Consider the following 25,994-nt stretch of genomic DNA (forward strand, 5'->3'; position numbering starts at 1 on the left):
ACAGACAACACTATAACAAAATGCAAAAACCCCACAAAAATATGCGAAAATAACGGAGTTTTACGTTCATTTTTGCAACCTTTTGGTGGCGTTTAAACGACCAGTGGCTTTATGTGGGTTAATCTGAAATTTTTACCCTAGATTTCGATGCCCTGGTTGCGAAAATGTAAAATGTTGTCGGCGGTCACAACCGCTTATCCGATTCGCGTAAAAAACCGGATATACATATAACCGATTTTTCTGAACTGTTGTGGATATCAAATGAAAGCTTAAAAAACACTTTTTAATGATATAATTTTTGTTAAGATTTGGGAGTTACAGTAAAAAAACTGTATTTTTTAATCTTTTTTTTGCTTAAAAATTCTGGTTAAGCAAAAACTAACAATTTTATGGAAAATTTTGACCGCGTAGCCGTAGCCAGAGTCGTAACCAGTTTCGTTTGATACCCATATCGGTTCAGAAAAATCGGTATATGTATATCCGGTTTTTACCCGGACTTTCGTTTCAAATAGCCGATAACCGGTTGTGACCGCCGCAAAATTTTAAGTTTTCATAATCGGGACATCGAAATCTATCTATGGAAAAAAATTTCAATTCGATCGGACGATTATAGTTAATCTAAGAATTTTCCCAAGTAATAAAAGGAGGTTTTGGGAACTTTTATGCCCATATCTCGGGAAATAGCTATGGGATCCTTTGTTTTATTTAAGTTATTTCAATATTCATATGGATGGGGCCCGTTTTTTTATATTTGTATGTATTTACATATGTACATACATATATAGTTATCAAACTTTTTTATTTAATTTGGATTGTATAGATGTTAGTTATGAGCATATAACTTTAACAGCATAGCTTAAGTTTTTAATGTAACCTCCAATACATGTATAATTGGCATTAATTTGCTTTCTTTGTATTGATTGAATAAATAAATAAAATAAATATGGGCTTCCCCTAAAGAAATTTATATTTTTGTGAACAGGCTGGATTGTCTTATGCCAGACTATGAAAATTTTTATTAACAAAAAAAAAAAGTTATAGGTAAGAGGTGTGAATGGGGTGAAACTCTGTACGCAAGGTTCTGTAATCTGAAATTATTCATCTATTCATCGTGTTTAAATACGTAGCTCTCAAACCAGCGCAAAGCAATGAAAATATCAACATTTTCATATGATTCATATGATTTCATATGATATGATGATGATTTCATATATGTGTGTGTACGTCAATGACAATTTTAAAGAGAATAAAGTATAGTACACATTGACAAGCAAAACTGACAGTCATCGAGGTCTATTTCGTGAATATCAAAGCCTAACTGAAAAATGTCTTTTGTAATCTCTAAATAATACCGTATATATTGTATTTCAAACGTTTTTAGCTAAATAAAAGTTGTTATTTGCCGGAAAATCGTCCTAAAAGTACGTTGACTGTCAGTTTTGAATGATAGTGTGTACTCCCCTTAAGAAAGAATTTTCTAACGAAAATTTTCATAGTCTGAAATGAAAAATATTTTCTTTATATTTTTTTTCTTTTGACAGTTTTTTTTATAAAAATTTTCATTTCACATTTTCATAGAAACAGAATTGAGCCCTCGTCAGCTTTGAAAATATTCAATTTATGCCAAATATCTTTATCCGGACCAAATTGGACTTATTTTAAGAATTTGATTAATTTATAAAACGAGCTTGATAGTAACTAAAAAAATTAGATTTCGTTTTTTTCCTCTTCAAGTTGTTGGCCCCCTCCCGACTAAGCAAATGTAAAAGCGCGACAACAAATTTTGTAGGCTATGTCTGCGTGCCTTATTTAAATTTTAACATTAATTTCTTTGATATATTTGACCAAATCGTACAGGTGTTCCCATTTATGTTTTGATATGCAATCCTCGTCGCACAGTGGGAAATATGAGCACTTTAGCGGAACTTTACTAATTACTTTTAAAGGAAAGGGAGTAGATTCCTACAATTTTGCAAAAATGTCTCTTATATTAGTAGATAGTGTTTGGCTCAATTTGGGCCAGATAGGCCCGCGGTTTCCTGTAGCGTTCATGTAACGCCGGCTGCCGTTTTTACGTTTTACATTAATTTTTCAATCGATTTTGCTGCAAATTGGTATATTCAGTTTTCAGCGGACAGAAAACTTATTTACAAAATATTTTCAATATAGGTTCGCGTTTAGGTATAGCCCCCTTTGAACGGTACCGGTAGATGGGACCCATTTTAAATGTTACAGAGACATTGTCCAATGTATTTGGTTGTATTTTGGCCTTTTATGTTCTTCGTAGATAGAAAACCACTGTGCGAAATATTAGCATCGTATATACGCGTTTTTGGTATAGCCCCCATATGACGGGTTCCTTCATGTTAGGTATTTTAAATGTTGAAGACAAAAATTACAACCGATTTTGATGCAAATGTACATGTTAAGATATTAGCGAATAAACTTCCTCATCACATAAAATCTGTCAACATAGGTCGACTTCTGCGAAAGTAAAATTTCAATATTTTTTTTGTTTTTATTTGTAGCTATAATGTTTATTGGTCTATTTAGCAGGTCTGTACCATTAATTTTATTAAAAATGTTGGGGATTGATCTGGCAACGCTATGCCTGAATAGACGTGTGTGAAATTGCAGCTAATCAAATTGTCTTAATTTTCGCGCTTTAATCTGTATTTGATCAATAAATTTGGCAGAACGTATACATTTTGATGGACTGAGTTTTCAACAAATGAAGATTTTTGAAAATAATCAATAAATTGAATGTTAAACTTGGTTTAATTTTGTAGCTGAAAAGACTTCTTAAAGGCTGCGTTGTTGTAATTACAAGAAAGAAAAACTAAAAGAAATTGCAAAATATTCCTATAACTGTTTATGCATTGTTGCTGTTGTCTGCTGTTGTTTGGTTTGTTTACATTTTGAGAATGCCTTCTACTGCCAAACTAACTTGTGAAATTTGTAAGCAGAATCTTGGGAAAAGTGGCAGCCTTAAATGCAGATTATGTTCCAAGTGGTTCCATGCATCCTGTGCAAATGTTTCGGAAAGTGAACTTAATGCACTTAAAGCAATAAAAAAGCCGTTGTTTATTTGTGCAGAATGTGAGAATAACCTAAATAACAATTCTGGTCAAGCTGGTGTTGCTAATGAAGTACGCTCGCTGAACAAGAAATTTGATGATTTTATTGAACAAAATCAAACAGAACAAACCACGATAAAAAAGGCGCTGGATGAAATAAAAGTGGAAATGAGCTCTTGTTTGAGTGAAATGAAAAAAGACATTCAGACATGTAATGAGCGTGTTGATAAGTTTAATTCTTCTTGTTCTTCAAAGATAATGGCGTTGGAATTTGAGAATAATATATTGCACCGGAGACTTAATAGAAGCGACATTTTGGTTAGCGGTTTACCCGGGAATATCACTGATATTGTTGATGTTGCTTTGAAGTTGGGTGGAATTTACGGTATTACGTTGTCCAGGAATGAAATAAGTCATGCTTGTTACATGCACAATCGCAGTATGATTCTTATTAAATTTAATTCGGTTCACGTTCGAGATGCTATTATGAAAGAATATTTTCGAACACGTAATCTACAAATTGCTGATCTTTTAAGTGGTCAAGGTTCTGATATAAATAGACGTGTGTACTTAAATGACCATTATTCCCCAGCCGCTGCAAAATTAAATTCCACCTGTAGAAAACTACTTCGCAAGGAAATTATTACTAAATTCAAAGTACTAAATTTAGATAATCTAAAAGCTAAACTAGTTTTCCCTGACGGAACGAGTGATATTCGCAACTTGGAGCAGTGTAACAACTTACTTCTTAGCACTGAAGCTTCTGCCTTGGACTAGCCTGTACCTATGAATTAAATCAATTGTTGAGACGGTCCAAATTCTACATCGTTTTCCTTTTTTTTTTGGTTTTGCCCTACACCGTCATGGTGGTAAGTCCGTCTGTCCGTCTCTCTGTTTACCATTTACAACTTTTGGATGTTACTGTACCTGCTTTATTCAGAATCGATAGTATAAATTTTTCCATTTTTATTACACTATCATCACTTTTTATTTGAACAATTAAATACTACCATGCGATGTAGGGTATGCTTATGTCGGTGACCCGACTTAAATTATGTAATGTTTATATTATCATAATCTCTCAATTTTTATATAAAAAATACAAATATTTGTTTTAAACAAAATTTGATTAGCTGTAATTTGGAATGTTAATGAATTATTGTTGTAATATGTTGATTGTTAGTTGGTTCCCCACTTTATTTATATCTTTAATATTTGATGTCTTCTGACTTGAATCTTGGTCCTGCAGTTGGCAGCAGCAGATACTTTAAGTCTATTCTGAAACCCCTGGACAGTAAACTTAATATAGCTCATATTAATTGTCAAAGTATGAGACCCTCTACTAACTCCATTAAGTTTAATGATTTGAAGTCTATATTTTGTGGGTCGCTCTTTGATATTATAGGAGTTTCAGAAACGTGGTTGAAATCGGAAGTTTCTACTTCGGCCGTGAATATGCCAGGCTACAAATTTTATAGAAATGATCGTAGGTATTCCAGAGGTGGTGGCGTTGGGGCTTATGTACTTAAAACACTCAAACATAAACTTGTCTTTAAATCATCGATTGCTGGGAAATGTGAGTCAATTTTCATAGAACTTTATTCTGGTTCAACTAAAATTCTGTTTGGTGTCGCTTATTTACCGCCTGTGGGAGATATTTTTAAATTTGAAGAGGTACATCGTGACTTATTTTTGAGCTACACTAATATAATAGTAGTTGGAGACTTTAACTGTGATTTATTTAATATTTCACGTGCTTCTATAATGCGTTCTACGTGTCTTAGACTGAATTTAAGTGTTTTACATAACTCAAAGCCAACTCACTTTGATGTGGCTCACGGGAGTTCATCTCTAATTGATTATATGCTTTTAAGTAATATTGCAATGGTTAATTATTCGAGTCAAGTGCAATGTCCCTCCATTTCACATCATGCACTAATCTTTTCATGTTTTGACATTGATGTTAACAAGACTGAAGATATTTTAGAGTTTCATGATTTAAGAAATATTAATTGGAATGGTGTTTTTCAATGTATGTCGGATTTTGACTATACAAATTTCTATTTGACTCATGATGTTAATGATAAATGCTCAATTTTATCTAAACTTATTGATGACATGTATATGAATGTTCCTGTGATTCGAAGACGCGTTAAGTTGCAGGATGATGATTGGATGAAGTCTAGTAACATCTTAATTGCCAAAAATTTAAGAGAGTTGTCATATAAAGCTTATTTGGAAGACCGTACGCAGTATAACTGGACTATATTCTGTAAATATCGCAATAAGGCCAAAAATTTAATTCGCAAGGAGAGGCGTAAATATTACATGAGGAGTTTTCGTACCTTAGACTCTAAAAGTTTATGGAGAGTTCTTCGGTGCCATGGGTGTGTTGGAGACGATGATGTCCCGAATAACCTTAGTGCTGACGCTGTTAATAATTATTTTGCATCAACCACGTTGTTTAACAATAATGTTGATTGGAATTGGGAATCGTTTAATGATAATGACCATTCATTTTCTTTTTCGTGTATTAATCTTGATGACATTGCTATTGCTCTAGGTAAGATCAAATCCAAGTCGGTGGGAGTGGACAAAATATCGGTAAATTTTTTGAAACTGATCTTTCCCTATGTGTCAAACATTATTTTGGATTTGGTCAATACTATTTTAACTAAGTCTGTTTTCCCTTTGGCTTGGAAAATTGCCCGAATTGTGCCCATTCCCAAGGTTTCCTATGTTCGTGATCCGGATGATTTGCGACCAATTTCAATACTTCCAGTTCTTTCCAAATTATGTGAACATGTAATGAAAAACCAAATACTTTCTAGAGTTAGTAGTAATTTGATTAATGAACAGTATGCTTTTCGTGCGGGTCATAGCACGACATCATTGCTTTTACACTTAACGGAATCTATTAGGTGTCACAGTAATTTAAACCGAATTTCTGCGTTGGTATCTCTTGATCTGTCAAAAGCATTCAATTCAATTCATTACGAGTTGCTGATCTATAAACTTAAAGAAAAATTCAATTTTTCTTTTTCAGCATGTAAATTGATAATGTCATATGTTTGTGATCGAACTCAGTTTGTTGAATTGAATGGCACGTCGTCTAGCATTATATCATTAACATCTGGAGTTCCCCAAGGATCAGTATTAGGGCCGTTACTTTTCATAATCTATATGAATGATTTGCTTGAATATTTGGATCTTAATTCATGTTCATTGCATATATTTGCAGACGATGTATTCCTCTTGTTTGATTCATGTAGTGATGATTCTAATGATCTAGAGAGAAAAATTAATACGTGTTTGGAAAGGGCATTAAGTTGGACTGTGGATAATGGTCTTCATATTAACCCAGCTAAGACAAAGGCAATCCTGTTTGGAACTCATTTGCCTAGTATCAACATTTTTATTGGTCAATGTGCTGTTGATATACTTGATAAGTATAAATGCTTAGGAGTAATGTTAGATAACAGGCTAAGCTTTGACTCTCACATTGATTTCGTTCAATCTAAAATATACTATATTCTACGCAAGTTGTATTCTGTGAGCATGTTTTTACCGAGGTGGGTTAAAGTCAGAATGGCTCATGCTCTTTTAATGCCACATCTTTTATATGCCCTGGAAGTTGTATCTGGCACACCTGAGTATAACATTACGAAATTACAACTAATTATGAATATGATTGTCAGATTTGTGTACAATATTCGAATACGTGACCATATTTCCAGTTTTGTAAAAAGTTTTTTAGGTTGTTCGTTCCAAAATTATATTAATTTGCGCAATTTACTGCACTTTTATAAGGTTATTAAAACTGGTTTCCCTAAGCATTTGCGTAACCTTTTCGTTTTTTCGCGCTTCAGAAGAAATATCCAGATAAGAATACCGCTTATACATAATTCTTTATTTGAGAATTGTTTCCTTGTCCGAGTTGCTAGATGCTGGAACTTTTTGCCTGTTGAACTACGAATCTTCTCGCACTCTAACAATGCGTTTCGTTTGAAACTTATAAGGCATTTCACTCGTAGAATTGTGAACTAGAACTTGTTTGTGTATGTTTTAATGACTCTAATTTACATTATGATTTGATGGTAATGTTTCTGCCAATGGACCTTCATATTGTACATTTAATCGAGTAGCTTGAGGTAAATAAAGGCTGGGGAGCCAACAATAGGAACATGTTAAATTTATGATTTCAGGTTTATATGCTATGTAATATATTTTTTGGCCATGAAGGCTTTGATATTACTGAAGAATAAATAAATAAAAAAAATAAATAAATAAAAATGTCTCTCAGATCAAGTTCAGGTTGAAACTGCATTACAATATTTAACGTATATTGGTACTTGTACCACAGCATCCAAAAAATATTGCACTATATATAAATCACCAACATTTACAGGTCAAAACTATGAAAAATTGCGAAAGGATTCTTAATTTAACAGAAATCATCATTTGTTAGAATTAGTGAATCCATTTCTTCAAAACACAGTCAACAATGGCGTTCATTGCCGCGTTTACCTTCCACTTTAGAAAATGCAATTAAATGAAATTTCCGAAGTCAGTTTCCGCAGCTGTTTTATGGCTTTGCGAACAGAGGAGACCCCAAACTTTCAGATCATATATATCTTAACACGGAAGTGTACGGAACTCACATTTGAAATATCCACGGAAAATAAAAAAAAATAATTTTGAAAACTTCAAAAAAGCACTTCATTCCTATTACAATTGCATGAAAACAATAAGAGTTTTTTGCATTTTTTAAAGAGTAAAATATCATAATTGTTTTGTAAAATATTAAGAAAAATAAATCATGGCATACTGACTTATCATTTGTCCGCACCACGCTATTTTTTAATGAATACAAACTATATTTCTAAGAAAAAAAAAATTATGAAACAAAAGTGCAACTTTAAGTGCATTTTTAAGTCGTTTCGCGGAGTAAATCGCCAAATTGAATATGGATCATTTGCAGTGGAGTACTTAGCTAACGAATTTAATAAACATTTAATTATTTTTATGTGGGTGCCACCGTGGTGCAATGGTATGCACGCCCGCCTTGCACGCAGAAGGTCGGGGGTTCGATTCCCCGGCCAAGCAACATCAAACATTTTTCAACGGTGGCAAAATAACCCTCAGTAATGTTGGCGACATTTCCTGAGTATTTCAGCCTTGAAAAACTTCTCCATAAGTGGTGTCTTAAGACACGCCGTTCGGACTCGGCGATAAACAGTAGGTCCCATATCATTGAGCTAAATATGAATCGGGGTGCACTCATTGATATGAGAGAAGTCTCCCTTGTCCCGTATGTGATGTTGTGGAACAATGATGATGAATTATTTTTATGTACTTCAAAATTCCTTAAAGTTCCACTAAACTTCCCATATTTCGCACTGTGCGTCGGTGAGAATTTCATCAAATGAATTGAATTTGGGAACAAATTGAATACTCTACCAGCTGACGGAAAAAATTTGAAATTTTTTTTTAAATTGTAAGTTTTTCCTAAGTAGCCGGCCGGATTTAAAATTTTCTCCTATGGACAGGAGCCAATTTAGGGCACGAAAACAACATTTGTTTAATTTAAAAATTTTTCTTTAAAGCGGCGTACACACCATCATTCAAAACTGACAGTCAACGTACTTTTAGGACAGTTTTCCGGCAAATAACAACTTTTATTTAGCGAAAAACCTTTTATACAATACAATATATACGGTATTATTTATATATTACAAAAGAAATTTTTCAGTTAGGCTTTGATATTCACGAAATAGACCTCGATGACTGTCAGTTTTGCTTGTCAATGTGTACTATACTTAACAAGGGAATTTTCGGAACTTAAGAGGCCCATATCTCGGGAAGAGTATTCTATTTATGCCTGAATTTGCTCTGGTGGTGGTGTATTTTGTACATTCAAATAATATATGTGAAACAGAATCTCCGACGTTGCATAAATCACAATCTCCTGATTCAAATACCTTCATTTTCGCTAAGGTACTGTTTCTGAATGAATGATGAAGGATGCGGTTTATAACCTTTTGATCGTCCGGATGTAGGTTAGATTTTTTATACCAGGGTGACTTATTAGGTACAACAAAGATTTTGAAAAAATGAGAGTTGGCTTGTCCAGCAATAGATCTGTATTCATTTGACCAATCGTTCCAAATAGAGTCATTAATTTCATTGATGGCATCTTTGATGGGCCACATAATTTCAAGCAAGCTACCATTTGTCACAGCGCTTTTTCCATCTTGGTCTACACGTTCGTTTGGTCCGATATTGGTAGCTTTCGTTTCGTCTTGGAGAAAACAGACCATTAATTAATTTATATTCACCAAAAGCCAAAATTCCATGTTTGAGGTTGTCTTCGTTTCCTTTACCGACCCACCGCAGAAAATTTTGAAAAAATTACCACAGATAGTGCTTTTCATGCCGATCCCAACGATGTATTTCTTGTTGGGGAAATGAATACTTACCGAGATATAGGCCCTCCGAAGTTCCCAAAACTCCCTTGTTTACTTGGGGAAAAATTTACGATTTAATTCGCTCCTGTCCATAGGAAAAAGTCTTAAATCCCCCGCCGACTACTTAAGAAAACTTGCGATTTAAAGGAACATTTTGTATTTTTTCTGCGAAGGGTCGGTAAAGGAAATTTGTTCTATTTCTTCCAAATTGCGTTTTCAAATCCCTCCAAAAGTAAAAGAAAACATATAATAATGGCCCACAGAGTGTTTAATGTTTGGCGCATTATTATGGTGTTAGTTTGCATACGCAATAATAAGCGAATGTACACACATCTGAACATGTTGCAAACCAAAAACAGCTCTGTAGATATCTTAAAGATTGGTTTCATTTAAAAATGTCCAGCTGACTCTTAAGATATACGTAAAATACACAAATTTTTAACAAAGCTAGCGACTATAGGCGTAAACATTACGATTCAACAATTATACATGCAAGATAAAAGATAGCACCATTTACCGTTCAACCAACAAAAATTTTTTAAAATTTGTTCGCCAAGCTTCACTTTTTTCAAACTTGTCGAATGACATCTTTACTTATTATTTTACAAAACGACACGAGATAACAACAAACACACAATCACAAATATTCATTGATGCTTACAGAATTAAATTTGCAAAAATTGATCTGTAAAATGAACAGCTGCGCGACCACTCGTTAAATATTTTCAAATAACAATAACCCGCAAAATGAAAACTTGACGAATGCAGTAATACCAACATTGAAATATGATGACATACGGAAAGGCGACCTAAATGAAAGCCTGTAGCTACGCTTTGCAGAGTTGGAAATTATAAAGCCGAAAACACATTCAACGTTTGAGTAAAGTTTAGCGTCATTTCTTGTAGAAGAATAAGTAACAAAGTACAGCCAAGATTGAATTTTTCTTAATTCTTTTACCAGAAATGACGCAAAAATGTAAACGCATTTTACATTTAACATGTTTTATAAAACATGCATCGTTTAAGTTGTCAATTCCAGACAATATCTGTCAAATAAATGATAGCTTTGTTCCTTTACTTTTTTAATGGTAAGAGTGGTAAAAGAGAAAAGTGTCAAAATTGTTCAAAATTGCTCTCTCATGAACATTTTTACCAGAAAAGTAAAGGAACGGAAAAATTGTAGATCCGGCAGCAATGTCAGAAAAAACATAAAAAATCAATTTTCGTCTTTTATTTCACAGTTTTTAATTTAGTGTTGTCAGTGTTCGACTTTTTCTTCGGTTTTTCGTCCATTTTGTGAAATAATCGTCAAACAAAAGTCGAAAAATCAGTTCTGCCATTTTCTACCTGCAGAAATTTTGCTGGTAGCCTGTGGTAGAAGAGAAAGCCATTTTCGCTCTCTCCCCCTCTCACTCTCTTAAAAATTGCTTCCAGTTTTGCCATTTTTCGGGGTTAAGGAACGCTTTGCAGGTTAAAAATGGTAACAAATGGTTAAAATGGTAACCTCAGGTAAGTAAAGGAACACAGCTGATGTTAACTCCCAAGTCCCGGGCCACACTAAGCGTAATTTCACTGTAATTGTATCAAGAAAGTAAAAGAAAATGTAAAATAAAACGGTATGTTTGTTTCATACGAATATTGCAACAAAGCAAAATTGCAGAACACATGAAACCGTGTCATGTCAAAATTTTAATAATAATAATAAAGCTGAAAACACATCCAACGTTTGAATTAAGTTTTTTTGTCATTCCTGGTAGAAGAATAAAGAAAATAAATGAAACTTGGCAGCACTTTGTCTTTATTCATTTACCAGAAATGACACAATGCTTTGCCCAAACGTTGTATGTGTTTTCAGCTTAAGTGCAAGCGTAAAATGCGTTTTATTCAAACGTTGGGTGTATTTTCGGTTTAAGCTAATTCAAAAATGTTTTATGAAAACAACGTTAAAGCCGAAAACACATCCAATTCCATTTCTGTTAAAAGAATAAAGAAAAATTCGACTTAAGTTGCCCTTGCTCTTTAATTCTTTTATCAGAAATGAAGCCCATATTTACTGAAACATTGGATGTGTCTTCTGTTTAAAAGTGCGAACACAATGAAAAATTCATGTTTATCCAAGCTTTTATTTATGTAAAAGAATAAGGAAATGCACAAATTTTAATTAGGAGTACATCACCTTAAAGGCCCCGGCACATACGATCCGTTGTGCGACGCGTTGCGCGTTGAAAACAACAACCACATGAAAAATGTGTAAGTGATGCCAAGTTTGTTCTTGAAGTTTTCATGTGGTTGTTGTAACGCAACGCACAACGGACCGTATGTGCCGGGGGCTTAAAGGTAGAAACACAATGAAATACGCCGTTTTTTCACGCTCAGTTTCATGTAAAAGACTAAAGGCCAAGTACTACCTAATTCAAAAGAATTAGGCAGCATTTGAGTTAGGTAGTACTTGGCCTTTAATCTTTTACATGAAACTGAGTGTGAAAAATGCGGCGTATTTCATTCTGTTCACACCTTTAATGCCCGTAATTTCAACGCCTAGATAAACGGGTAGGTAGCTACCCATTTTTAAGTCCAATTTACATATGCACATTAAATGATTTCGTTTTACGAAGTCCTAAAAACAACTGAAAAAACAACTGTTTTTTTGCGTCATTTTCTTACGCACACAATCGCATATACACACAATAATAAATACACACGCACACAATAATTTTAATTCCGAAAAATAAGGATTTCACAACACTAAAGGCCTGGGTACATAAGTTGCTTTGCCTGGTTGCCTTGCTTTCCTGCTTCATTTTCGACATAATAAAAATAAAAAAATAATGTCATGTTCACACGAGCGTTTCAATTACGTTGTTCGCCTGTAGAACAACGTACACGAATTAACCCGTTTCCACGACACCATTCGTAATTAAAAGAAACATAAACAACATTTCCTTCATTTTTGTTTCCTTGTTTTCACGAAAATATGAACTGAAAACGCATAAAATATACATTAAATGAATAGGAAAAGCAATAGACTTTCCTTCAAATATATCTTCTATATTTAACTACACACATTTCATTCATTTTTTCCATAAATTCCGAAAATTTTTGTATTTTCAATATATTTTTATATGTTTCTATTTTCAAAATTAAAGAGAGAGAGAGAGAGAGACATGTCAAAACAATGTTTGTGTATTCAGACTTTCAGTTATTTGTTTCCATTTTGTTCCTGATTTTTACGCGATTTTGAACTAATAGACAAGAAATTTGTGTGGAATTAAGAAGGAAACACAGCCATCTTCCTTCGGCATCTATATTAAATGTTTAGTTCATTAATTTTCATTCATCTTTTATCTTTTTTCTAAAAATTTTTGTGTTTTCAACAAATTTTTCAATTTTTAATTTAGACATGTCATAATTAATTTTTTCGATAAATTCTCTCATTTGTTAGGGATGGGACATACTTATTCGTCGTTCAGAGTATTTCTAATACGACGTTTATATTATAGTTTTTGCAGGGTTAACCTTCTTTATGATGATTTATTTGAAGTATACACAATGGAAATGGCATTTGAAACCCAGACCCACTGGGTTAACCCGGTTATATGTAAACGGCCTATAATCGAACAACGTAGAAAAATCGTCGTTCGTTCATAGAATTTTGTGTGGGGAAATAAGTAATGTATTCGTAGTTATGGGTCGAACAAGGAATAGAGAACGAACGACGTACCGTGGAAACGGGCTATAAAGGAGGCCGAGCAAATTTCGAACTGTGTTGCCCTTTTCTTTTTTATCCTTTTATCAGAAGCAAGCAAGGTAAGCAGGCAAGGCAGCTTATGTACTCAGCCCTTAATGTTTACCAAATAACTTGACTTAATTCAAAATTAAAAATGTAACTTTTGCAAGTTTTTTAACCATTATTTACACTTTTGTCATCGTTTGAGTATTTTTGTTTTTCTACAACACACACAAACAAACAAACAAAGACATCATAAAACAGTTGCATTTTTGGTTTTTTATGACGAAAAAGCAGGGTTGCGTATAATAGTATGGTGTTTTAGTGCGTTGTTTAGAATAAATGGTAAATGACGCAAAATGTTGTCTGTTTTAGCAAATAAATTACGAAACAGCCCTAAAACCTGTTTTTCGTGTTAATGTAAAAAGCACATTAGTTATATTTACCTACGCGTTTGGTAATTTATTTATAGGCGTGTAATTTTTCAAAATATGTGTTAACATTGATGATATTCATTCATGATTTCGCAAATACAGTACCACATATAAGCGTTTTACAATTTTTAACACATTGGCAACGATCAAATTTTGCATACACGCAGCCATGGTACAATAATTCATAGGTAGGCCAGGTATGAGAATCGCCAAAAAAATACAACCCTGTCGCTATGGCTTAAAACGTCAAAATTGTTTTGATGAACGATAACGGATGAGTACACAAAGAAGAAGAACGAAATGTTGAAATGAAAACAAAACAGAGTTGAATTTTTTGATCAATGATAAATATCAACTCTGCATGTCAACACGGTTTTGACAGATTAAGCCATAACAAAAAAAAATTGTAATCAGCTGTCAGCTGTGGCCTACCTAAGAATTATTGTACCATGCACGCAGCCATGGCACAATAATGCTATGTTTACATTTACGAAATCCACTCGATTTCATCTGTCAAATCCATAGGTTAAACGTCAAATGAAATCCAATGGATTTCAGATGAGATTTCATTTGACGTTTGAGCTATGGAATTGACAGCTGAAATCGAGTGGATTTCGTAAATGTAAACTAATAGTAATACAGGAACAGCGGCAAAAACAGCTGATCTTCATACCAGTTGTAAAAAGCATTAGCTGTGTTCTAGAACTAAAAACTTTTTACAACTTTTACACATTTTACCCGAAAAACCGTTCCCGTACACAAAAAAGTTGTAAAATGTTCACTTCTCTTTAAACAAAAATGGCGCTGAATAGCGCTCTCTTTAAAAACTTTTTACTCTCGATAAAAAATAGTAACATGGTTGCCGGCGTCTGATTGGCTGATACGCCGACTTTGACATTTGTTCCAGTTTTTTTGACATATTTTCCATTTTTCCGTTCCCGAACTATTTCAAAAAACTTTTGTCTGAGAAAACATTTTTTACAGTTCTCTCTTTTACGAGTTTTACTATTAAAAAGTATGGGAACGAGGCTATTATTGTGAATAAAATCACATACAAAATGTAAACAAGCAATTCACAGCAATGCATTATTGTGAGCAAATTTGACGTTTTGTATGATTTGATGTAACAACTTCTTATGCTTGGCTTATGCCAAGTTTACACTTGCGCTCTAAAATCCACTGGATTTCACGAAATCCTGAAATACATCCCAGTGTTTACACTTATTTTTTTGTTGATTTCAAACATATCACAATGATCAAGGTAGATGCATATGCGCAGCTGATCGAACATGAATTTTCAAAACAAGTTGTTGCAAATTGAATTAGTCATCAAAAATATACGACAATATAGAACTTTACAACTTTATTTCGAAAATTATCGTAAAACAATCTATATATCGTATTAATTGTGTATAGAACCCGTTCCCGTACTCCGAAGTCTAGCAAGACTTACACTTCTCTTTAAACAAAAATAACGCCGAATAACATCCTATTCTCCTGTTTTCTGCCATACAATTTTGGCATAGTAGAAACTAGCAACATGTCATCTAAATACGATAGCTGATACGCATGGCATAATAAGAAGGTAATCTCATTTTAAAAAACCGTCCTTGAGCTGCCAAATACAACCATGAATTCGAAACAATATGAAAGTTGTTGTTGTTTTATGTCAAAGACAACAATAACAAAATATTGTTTGTTTACGTTTTATTTATATTTTATTGGAACAAATATTTTAATTTTTCGAGAGAATGTGCGTAATGTTTACTTTTCTGCGGCTGGAGAATAAAATATGCTCGTAATTTTGGGACAACATTTCAAAATACATATGTAGTAAGCAGTGTAGAAGCAGACCGAAATTTTATTTTCCTGTATCTTGGAAGAACTAGCAAATCGAGGTAAAGAACATTTCCTTACCAGCAATAATATTCTCACTGATGTCAACGAATCCACCAAATGATTGTCCCGAGAGCAAAAGCATTTCGGCCAGCGGCTGTCAACCTTTGCAACAACAATCAATTGATGAGCGGCAACATAATTCTGATAGAAAACAAACCGGTAAGTAATAGGACATAAGCGATGATGAATGCATTTGTATTCATATACTGAATGCGTGTTCCTTGTTACAGGTCACCAGACCTGTGCCGAATCATTGGGTCGTGCTGTTGTGCGAATTCCCCGTGTCGGCGGGGTCGCTCTAGTCAGAATGCTTTTGGTAACATTTGCGTGGTGGTCATGATAAGGTCAATGCGAACAAACGAAGCTACGCGTTAGCCTATGCCTTCCTTGTTTCTAGCGTCCCCACCCATGTCCAAGATCACATCATTAATGGCGCCTTCAATTCACCATTAGACAACATTCTATAACGGTGCAAGATATACGCAAGTGCGGTCAATCGCAACAATCTAAACCTATTGTGCCGGAATTGTTTTTGGAGCACACATCCAATATGTGTGCATCGATTGTGGCCAAAAATGCAGCTGCTTTGGATATATATATATAGGTTTATGAGGAACTATATTAAAGGTTTCTTCACATTTAATACGAAATAAGAAAAGACAAACTGTTTCCATTTTTATATTTATTATATTTATTAAATAAAACCTCTAAAATTTCGTGGTACTAAAAATCAGGTTTGCTGAAGAAGAGGATAAAATTAAAAATTACGTTATTGGGGCAAGGACAACCACAGATTTTTCTCCTGTCGTTTTTATCCTTATTAAAATTCAATTCAAATTCCGAAACGTCATAAAACTGTTGTTTCAGTTATAGATAGTGCATTTTAAAAGCATTTTAAAAGTATTTTAGAATGCACACCGTTGCAAAATCTACTCTGCGTTTCAAATGCACAACAGCGACGTTATGAAATAGGATACCTAAGAGATTTACAAAGCAACTGATGTTTCGCAAGTCAGCCATAGCCTTCCGCTTTTATATACCCTCAGTCTACATGAACAAAATGTGCTCACCGTTTTAGACCCCAGGTATGTTTAGACGAAATCCGCTTCAGACAATTTAGAGTCTATACTTAGTATAAGTTAGAAGATGGACCATATTGGTCCACACCTTCCGGTACCTAACCCAAAAGTTGAAAAATGCGCTAAAATGGTGGATGAAAAAAGCAAACAATTTGATCCAAACTATGGATAATATTTTGTCCAAATTGAGTTTAACTTCTAAAATGGTCCATATCGGGCTTCTCCTTTTTTTACCTCCCCCACAAAAGTTCAACTTTTTTGTTGCAGTTCAGTTATAGTCCATACCTGATCTAGTCCCGAGATAAATGCTATTTTTGGACTATCTCAGTTGATCCGTTCGAGAGCACTATTTTAGCGAAAATATCTAATATTTTGTTGTGGTGGTACCGAAAGATATGGTTCATTTTAGAACCTAAACGAAAATAAAAAATTACGATTCCCAAATTTTGAAGCAAATCGGTTGATCCGTTCAAGAGATATCGTGCGCACCAGCCAGACAGACGGACATGGATAAATCAACTCCGAATCGTCTGAAAAGGATTTCGTCCAAAAACGCATGGGATCTAAAACCATTATTTCGATGAGCACAAGTTTGACAGCCTGCCTATTGGCTGAGGATATACACATTTAGCTTTTATGTGAAGCTGGAGACCAGACGTTTTAACCTCTGTAAAATTATACATCCGCAACCAAATTCATGATCATGTCACGGCAGCTATAATACAGTGCGTTGTTGTGACGCCTTCCCCAATCCATCGTGTTTCGTGTGTTTGACCAATGCTTGGAAAAAATATTACGAGGACCACCATTTGGACCACATCGGCTGATCCGTTCGAGAGTTATTCTCCAGCCAGATAGACGTAAATTGACTACCATCTGTCTAAAAATTTTAAATTAAAAAAATTTAATTAAATTTGTTTGGAATTTAAAATGTAAACAAACCTGACATGTATGTATATTTTAACATATACATACAAAGTTTGTCAAAATCATTTTGCCAATGAAGGGACGGCAAACCAAATACAACTCTGTGAGCTGTGAGCGTGAGGTTACCTTGTATCATTGTATCATGGCTGATACGTTGATTTGCTGTAGTTTTTGCAATTTCCGTCATTTTTTCGTTCCCGTATTATTTAAGAAATTTGTATGGGGAAGCAATTTTAGACATTTCGATATTTTTTCTAACATTGCCATTAAAAAAGTACGAGAACGCAATAAGAAATAGCATTGTAACAAAGTAATCTAATATTTTTTTCACATTGTTTAAAAATTTTGATTCTAAAATTTTTTGTTGCAGCAATTGACCATCTACCTTGTTTATTGTGATACGTGAAAAGTGTTGCAACTTTTGGTACTTTTTCAGTCACAAACAGGGTTGTATATCATGTGTACTGTGATTTCGATGTTGATTTCGCTGAAATCACGAAATGAGATGATTTCATTTTTGTATGCGAAATCATGATAATTTTTGCTTGATTCCGCGCGAAATCACGAAACGCCTTCGAAATCACGAAAAGGCGCCGAATGTAAACCAAACATTATATTCGGCGTCGTTTCGTGATTTCGAAGGCGTTTCGTGATTTTGCGCGGAATCAGGCAAAATTTATCATGATTTTGTAAACAAAAATGAAATCATCTCATTTCGTAATTTCAGCGAAATCAACATCGAAATCACAGTACACATGATATACAACCCTGTTTTTGCCTAAAAAGAGTACCAAAAGTTGCAACACTTTTCACGTATCACAGTAAACAAGGTAGATGGTCAATTGCCGCAACAACAAAATTTAGTATAAAAATCAAAAATTCCTTTCCCAAAAAAAAATTTCTTAAAAAATGCGGGAACGGAAAAATGACGAAAATTGCAAAAACTCCAGCAGAAATGTCAAAATCCATGGTTCAATTAGAAGGTTGGGCAGGTTCATGAAATTATAAAAAAAACAACTCTGATGCCGGTTTGCTTATAACTTCAAAATGACTAATAACAAATGCAACAAGTTTTGTTTATTTGTCAATGTTTCTTTTGTTTTCATTTAATTTCAAATATTACTTTTTCATTTATTAAACAACCAAAATGTGTCTCATCGAAATAATGTTTTTAGACCTTCAGTATATGTGGACGAAATCCGTATCAGACAATTTGGAGTCGAGTTAGCCATGCCCGGACGTCTGTCTGTCTGGAGCGCACGACAACTCTCGAACGAATAGACTGAATCGGTCCAAAATTTGCCCAAACTTAGATCACTCCTCAAATTGGGTCAAATCGATTTCTTGGAACATGTTGTATTCCCATTATGACGGTACAGGAGCAAGTCCATACGTCCTAAGAAAATTGCACTAAAGCTGCAAAAAAACTCCTACGGCCATCATGTGTAGTGGCTGGTGAGGACGACAAGTTTGAAGATGGTGCTCTAACGATCCACTACTTCCGGCCCCTCCCCCACAAAATTTTACCATTTTAGTTTAAGAACAATTTACAATTTGTGTTCAGGATGGAGATAGACATATCCCGTTTCTATATTTTTTTGTTATTATATTTTTTCATGTACTTCCCTGTTGATAAGCGCAAATTCTTAGTCTCTTCCAATTTGTCCATTTGTTCCAGTTCAGGGAAAAATCTTCACCCACATATTAACAGCCCAATTCGATCACAATGTTTCACTTCAAATCCTACATCATGATTAAAGAGCACCACACCAAAATTGCCGCTATAGTCTTCATCAACTACACCGCCACCAACGTCATAATGTCCTTAAGGGCCTAACCTGTACCTGGAGAAATCCATCCGTAAGATCCATCCATCTATCCATCAGTTCAAACTATCTGCAAAATATATAAATCGGTTAAAAATAAAACAGAAAACAAATATTTGGCCTTACCAATCAACTAGGAATCATTGGAGTGTCGTAAGGCTTCTGGTATAGTTCCAAGAAGTGTCCATTTCAGGCACAATAACATTTCTTGTGTGTTTTACTTTTTCTTTTTTATTTGATTTTGAATTACTTATCAACCTTATTAAAAATCAATGTATACAAACAAACAACTTCAAAACTGTTTTGACACAATAGGCGGACCACAAGAAAAAATTGTAATCAGCTGTTTGCTATGGCCTACCTTGTAATGATTGTACCATGGTCAAAATCAACATATCAGCCATCGTATTTAGAAGCCAATAAACTTGCTGCTAGTTTCTACTAGGCCAAATATCTTTAGCAGAAAACATCAGCTATTTTTGTTTAAAGAGAAGTGCAAGTCTACTAGATTTAGGAGTACGGGAACGCATTTCTAGCACTAAACGGGAAAACAACTGCAAGTAGTAATATTTTGCAGGTTATGAACACAACTTTTATTTAAGAAAATCAATCAATTCTATCAATTTTATCAACGATAACATATTTTTTTCATTTGTACGTATTATACACAATTAATACTATATATAGATAATTTTACGATAATTTTCGAAATAAAGCAGTAAAGGCCTGCGTACATAAGCTGCTCTGCCTGATTGCCTTGCTTTCCTGCTTCATTTTTGACATAATAAAAATAAAAGAATAAAGAAGGCCGAGGAAATTTCGAACTGGGTTGCCCTTTTCTTTTTTATTCTTTTATCAGAAGTAAGCAAGGTAAGCAGGCAAGGCAGCTTATGTACGCAGGCCTTAAAGTTCTATATTGTCGTACATTTCCGATGTCTAATTCAATTTACAAGAAATTGTTTGAAAGTTCATGTTCGATCAGCTGCGCATATGCATCTACCTTGATTATTGTGTTATGATTGAAATCAACAAAAAATTAATGTAAACACCAGGGTGAATTTCAGGATTTCGTGAAAACCAGTGGATGTTGGAGCGTAATACTATGTTTACATTTACGAAATCCTCTCGATTTCAACTGTCAATTCCTTTGTGTATACGTCAAATGAAAACTCATCTGAAATCGATTCGATTTTATTTGACGTTTGAGCAATGGAATTGACAGTTGAAATCGAGTGGATTTCGTAAATGTAAACATAGTATAAGTGTAAACTTGGCATTATTCATGGTACAAATACACAGGTAGCCGCATCGGCAATTGTTGGTAACATAAGGTGTCAAAATTTGACATCAATTCAATGCAGACACATTATGTTACCATCAGCTGGCATGATAATGCTACCTGTATTATTGTACCATGGCATTATTCCACCATGCACGCAGCGTTGTCAGTATTGGGGATTTTTCCCCAAATTGGGGAATTTTTATTTGAAATGGGGAAAAAATTTCGACTTGGGGAATTGGGAAAATTTTGAGGAAATCTGAAAAAATATGGGGAATTTCTTATTTGTCTAATTATAGCTCATTTAGACTAGCCATAAATCCTCGACTGGATTTAATAAATCCAGTACAGATCTCATTGCATTTAGATATACATTTTGGAGGATTTAAATGGCAGTCAGCTGATTTTTGTTCATAGCACAATTACAAAGGTAGATGCATCAGCCCATCTGATCGAATTTGAAACGTCAAAAGAATTTTTTGTAAATTGAATTCGTCTCAAAAAACATACGTCAAATTACAAATTTATTGTTTAATACTGAAAATTTTAGCACATTATGCTACTAATGCTGACTAAAGAGCAAATAAATAATTATTTTATCGCAGTTTGAACATCTAAAATAAATAAACGAATTGTTTTATCGTTTAGACATCGTAAATATTAAGGCCTGCGTACATAAGCTGCTCTGCCTGATTGCTTTGCTTTCCTGCTCCATTTTTGACATAATAAAAATAAAAGAATAAAGAAGGCCGAGCAAATTTCGAACTGGGTTGCCCTTTCCTTTTTTATTCTTTTATCAGAAGTAAGCAAGGTAAGCAGACAAGGCAGCTTATGTACGCAGGCCTTCAGTCTTGGTTGATTAAAATCAACTTTGTAGATCAAAACAAATTTAATTTTTCCGCCTTGTTTTCAAATTTTTACATTTTAAATTATTTTTAGTGTAGCAATTCACCGATGCATCTACCTTGTTTCTTGTGCAAGCTTGCAACTTTTTGTATTTTCTAGCAACATGTTGTAAAGAACAGAGTTGTATACGAGGATTTAACAAATCCACTCAATACCAGGATTTATAGCTCATTTAGACTAGCCATAAATCCTCGACTGGATTTAATAAATCCAGTACAAATCTCATTGCATTTAGATATACATTTTGGAGGATTTAAATGGCAGTCAGCTGATTTTTGTTCATAAATATTAATCTTGGTTGATTAAAATCACCTTTGTAAATACATCAAAACAAATTTAATTTTTCCGCCTTGTTTACAAATTTTTACATTTTAAATAATTTTTAGTGTAGCAATTCACCGATGCATCTACCTTGTTTCTTGTGCCAGCTTGCAACTTTTTGTATTTTCTAGCAACATGTTGCAAAAAAAGAGAGTTGTATACGAGGATTTATGCCGGATTTAAAACAAATCCACTCAATACGAGGATTTATTTTTGTATGGGAAATCTGGTAGATTTTGGCCAGATTTAGCAAATAAAACCTGATAATGTGCTAAATCCGGCTAATACCCCGGTTACACTATTGAAGGTTAGCCCACTGGGTTTAACAGATCCAGTGGGTTAATCATTGCTGGTTATAGCTCATTTAGACTAGCCATAAATCCTCAACTGGATTTAATAAATCCAGTACAAATCTCATTGCATTTAGATATACCTTTTGGAGGTTTTTAATGGCAGTCAGCTGATTTTTGTTCATAGCACAATTACCAAGGTAGATGCATCTGATCGAATTTAAAACGTTAAAAGAAGTTATTGTAAATCAAAAAACATACGCAAAATTACAAATTTATTGTTTTATATTGAAAATGTTAGCACATTATGCTAACTAAAGATTAAATAAAGAATTATTTTATTGCTTATAGCTCATTAGACTAGCCATAAATCCTCGACGGGATTTAATAAATCCAGTACAAATCTCATTGCATTTAGATATACATTTTGGAGGATTTAAATGGCAGTCAGCTGATTTTTGTTGATAGCACAATTACCAAGGTAGATGCATCAGCCCATCTGATCGAATTTGTAAATTGAATTCGTAACAAAAAACATACGTCAAATTACAAATTTATTGTTTAATACTGAAAATGTTTGCACATTATGCTACTAATGATAACTAGTCGATGGTCAGACTAGCACGATTTCAACATGGCGACGTCAAGTTTATAGGCGAGGGGTATGAAGTAGTGAAACCCATGTACATGGTTTTCTGTGTTGCCTCTATTGTTCTTCGTTGCAAGATTTTTTCTTTAATTTTCCTTCATTTTTATTTTCTCGAGCAAACGTTAACAACAAAACAAACTGATGAGGCGACTCCTGGCCTCATCACTAAAATGCAGCCCAAGAAAACCTAAGGAAAAACCCAAGAACGAAAACACGCGGGTGATGTATCTTCTTCGATGGTTCGAAAGAAACTCAAATTTTATTTACTATTCTACAAAATATTTACAACTCTTAAAACTAACACACACAGACAATAGATTTAGTAATGTACGCTGTGTACATAAATACATCATGCACATCACGCACACACTGCGTTGCGGGTGATAAGAAACATACACTATTTTATTACCGACCCTTTCTATTTATGGCCGACATCTGTTATGTGTAAAGATAGCACATTGGTGCGTTGACTAAAATCTACCTGACACCATTAAAAACAATTCTATAAAATTGTCCATACTCCCCGCCGTGAAAAGATCCTAATCTTTTAACAATTGTATGTATTAGTATCTTATCTTTTACAAACTAAATTTTTTAGTAATATTGCAATTACATTTAATTTTGTAACTGCTGAAGGCATTACTTAGATTCTAAAACTAATTATATGAATGCAACAATTATTATAACTTAATTCTAGGTGATGGCACCCAACACCTTCAGCAACCAGCTCGGACGGGGACTTCTTTTCCATTGCTTAATTACATGGTAAATCCATTTTCTTCGTAGAGGATAACCTGAAACATTGCTAGCGTCAGCTCTGGTTGTGCGATAACCGGTAACTTCTTCATTGGCATTAAACATCGATGCCTTTTTGCTAGCGCCACCTTGTATTTCTTGTGATTTCATAACCATGTGGATCGGAGGTTCATATGTTGCACTAACTCTCAATTTGTTGATATCACCCTCAATGGTGCCTGAGCGATGGAAATTGACGTCATTCTCTTTGTCATTGGCATTAGGTTTAAATTGGAAACCACCGATATGTACTTCTTTAGTACCTTTCTTCAGTACCATTTCTTCAAGATCACTTTGGGAAATTTCGATGTGATCTTTCTCCCTGCTGGGTTGACTCATATCTTCTTCGTTCCACAGTAATTTGTCGTACATAGCACTTTCTTCTTGTAGTTGTTGTTGTGCCATTCCATTTCGTAGACGTCGCAATTCATCTTCCAGATTTACTACCTCAGCAGCATGGCATGTCCGTTCCTGTTGGATCAATTCCTCCAAATCACGATTACGGGTATTCAATGCAGCATTTGTAGCTTCCAACTCATTAATGCGACTATTCAAGCTATGATTGGCTTCTGCTTGAAGACTATTAATCTCTTGTTGGTACATCATTTCAAGTTTGCGCATTTGTTCTTCGTGTTGGTCACGCAACTGTTGTAACATTGCACTGATTTCAGCTTGGTGGCGAGAATGTATTTCATCAATTTCTCGCAAATGACTTTGCTCCTTAAACGTGAGTTCTTCGCGTAGACTCTGAATGCGGTTTTGCAAATCCGTACGGATCATAGATTCAGCGTTTAAATATTTACGAGCTTCGTCCAATTGTTGTCGTAGACACTCCGATTCTTTCAGCACTTCACAAAGATTTTCCACAGCCTTTTCCTTTTCAGCATAAGCAGCATTGTATTTGACGGTAACGTCAGTGACCTGTGACTCATACATGCGAGCCTTTTCTTCAGCAAGTCGGCAGTCCTTGATTTGTTGATCCAATTTGGACTTAAATTGCTCATTTTCTTCACGTAATCGATTTGTTTCACTTTTTAATTTTCGCGAAACATCCACGCACGCGTTTTCATTCTCAGTTTTCGAGCTCCTAACAACTTCCTGTGTAGGCCCTAAACTACCTGAGAACTGTGCCTCATAATTTATGTTCACCTTTTTTGGTGCTACTCTTGAAATGTTCCCACTTCTTACTATTTGGTAACAAATTTGCAGATAATGGTAATGACTTGTGTAGTCACCCTCTATCCCTACTACCTCCAAATATCGCACGTAATGTGACAATAATGACTGATAACTCTTTTCGAAGTCTTTTGTTCTTGAGAAAAGAGCTTTTCTAATCTCCCCCCAAAAATCAAAAGAAGCATCTACTAAATTAATTGTTTCCCTAGTATTTGGCGGTCCTGTTTGGAGCAGTCCGGATTTCTTTCCACACTGTTCTGATGAACTTAAGCTGTTCACCTCAGCTATAAAGTCTACATTATGTAGACGTGGCACTTCTATAGGCACAAACAACCCCATAGCTTCCATGTTTTCCTCTATGCTTTTAACGGCATATTGCACTCCCACAGCGAATATGCAATGATCGTATGGTACTTTTTCCATACGTCGGAGCTCCCTTTCGTTACCTAAAAAGTCCGTTCTTGCTTCCGCGAAAGAACTAACTATTTTGGAACACTTTTCCTTAATTTCCTTGGCTACACTTGTTTGAGCAATTTTGCATATTTGCAAATCAATGGACACTATATACTCGCCCAACATCCTTTGATGTTGGATGAATTCTTCAAAATTCATTTTTTCGAGATACACTTCTTGTCGCTTTATTTATTTTTAGATATAAAATTGGCCTTACACACTCTTTGCTTTGAGTGTGCGCCTTTTATACAGACGGATAACCTAACGAGTTTTCTTTTTAACCTACGTGCCTACCTCGTCTCTAAAATAGTGAATAAATCCGCCGCAGTATTCTTTTACACTACGCGAACTATCACTTTATACCGACTAAGCCTAACATAGTCACTTTTTAACTACGCGCCTAATACTTTTTGCACTACAACACTTCACTAAAATGCTAGCCTTTCACGTCACTACTACTACGCGATCTATTTCGTGTCTATACTACACACGAAATAATCACTTTGGGGTCACCAAATGATGAGGCGACTCCTAGCCTCATCACTACAATGCAGCCCAAGAAAACCTAAGGAAAACCCCAAGAACGAAAACACGCGGGTGATGTATCTTCTTCGATGGTTCGAAAGAAACTCAAATTTTATTTACTATTCTACAAAATATTTACAACTCTTAAAACTAACACACACAGA

The 25,994-nt window shown here is 34.5% G+C and overlaps 2 protein-coding genes across 3 annotated transcripts in view; both read right to left on the minus strand.

The window, feature by feature from the left end:
• Nucleotides 1-10,307, minus strand: part of sip2 (septin interacting protein 2) — a 37,810-nt gene extending 27,503 nt beyond the window's left edge. The window contains exon 1 of one of the 2 annotated variants that reach the window (XM_073968498.1): nt 10,206-10,307. Coding sequence is in view for 1 of the 2 variants with exons in the window: in XM_073968497.1 (XP_073824598.1) it covers nt 10,062-10,132 (71 nt within the window). In the remaining variant the exon portion in view is untranslated. Of the gene's footprint in view, nt 1-10,061 lie in introns of both variants that reach the window. The other variant, XM_073968497.1, reaches the window with a different exon arrangement.
• Nucleotides 10,308-16,334: 6,027 nt separating this feature from the next.
• On the minus strand, nt 16,335-24,612 carry LOC141392339 (lamin-C-like). Its single transcript, XM_073965290.1, has 2 exons — nt 23,644-24,612; nt 16,335-16,343 (listed from the first exon to the last, which is right to left on the minus strand). The coding sequence occupies exons 1-2, from the start codon at nt 24,610-24,612 to the stop codon at nt 16,335-16,337; spliced, it is 978 nt and encodes a 325-aa protein (XP_073821391.1).
• Between the last annotated feature and the right edge of the window lie 1,382 nt (nt 24,613-25,994).

The sequence above is a fragment of the Musca autumnalis genome, unplaced genomic scaffold, assembly GCF_047663935.1.
Source record: "Musca autumnalis isolate F117 unplaced genomic scaffold, ASM4766393v1 scaffold_2, whole genome shotgun sequence".
NCBI classification, from domain to species: domain Eukaryota; kingdom Metazoa; phylum Arthropoda; class Insecta; order Diptera; family Muscidae; genus Musca; species Musca autumnalis.

Coding starts and splice junctions, on each gene's coding strand:
- LOC141392339 (XM_073965290.1), bottom strand. CDS start 24,612: ATGTATGAGTCACAGGTCACTGACGTTACCGTCAAATACAATGCTGCT.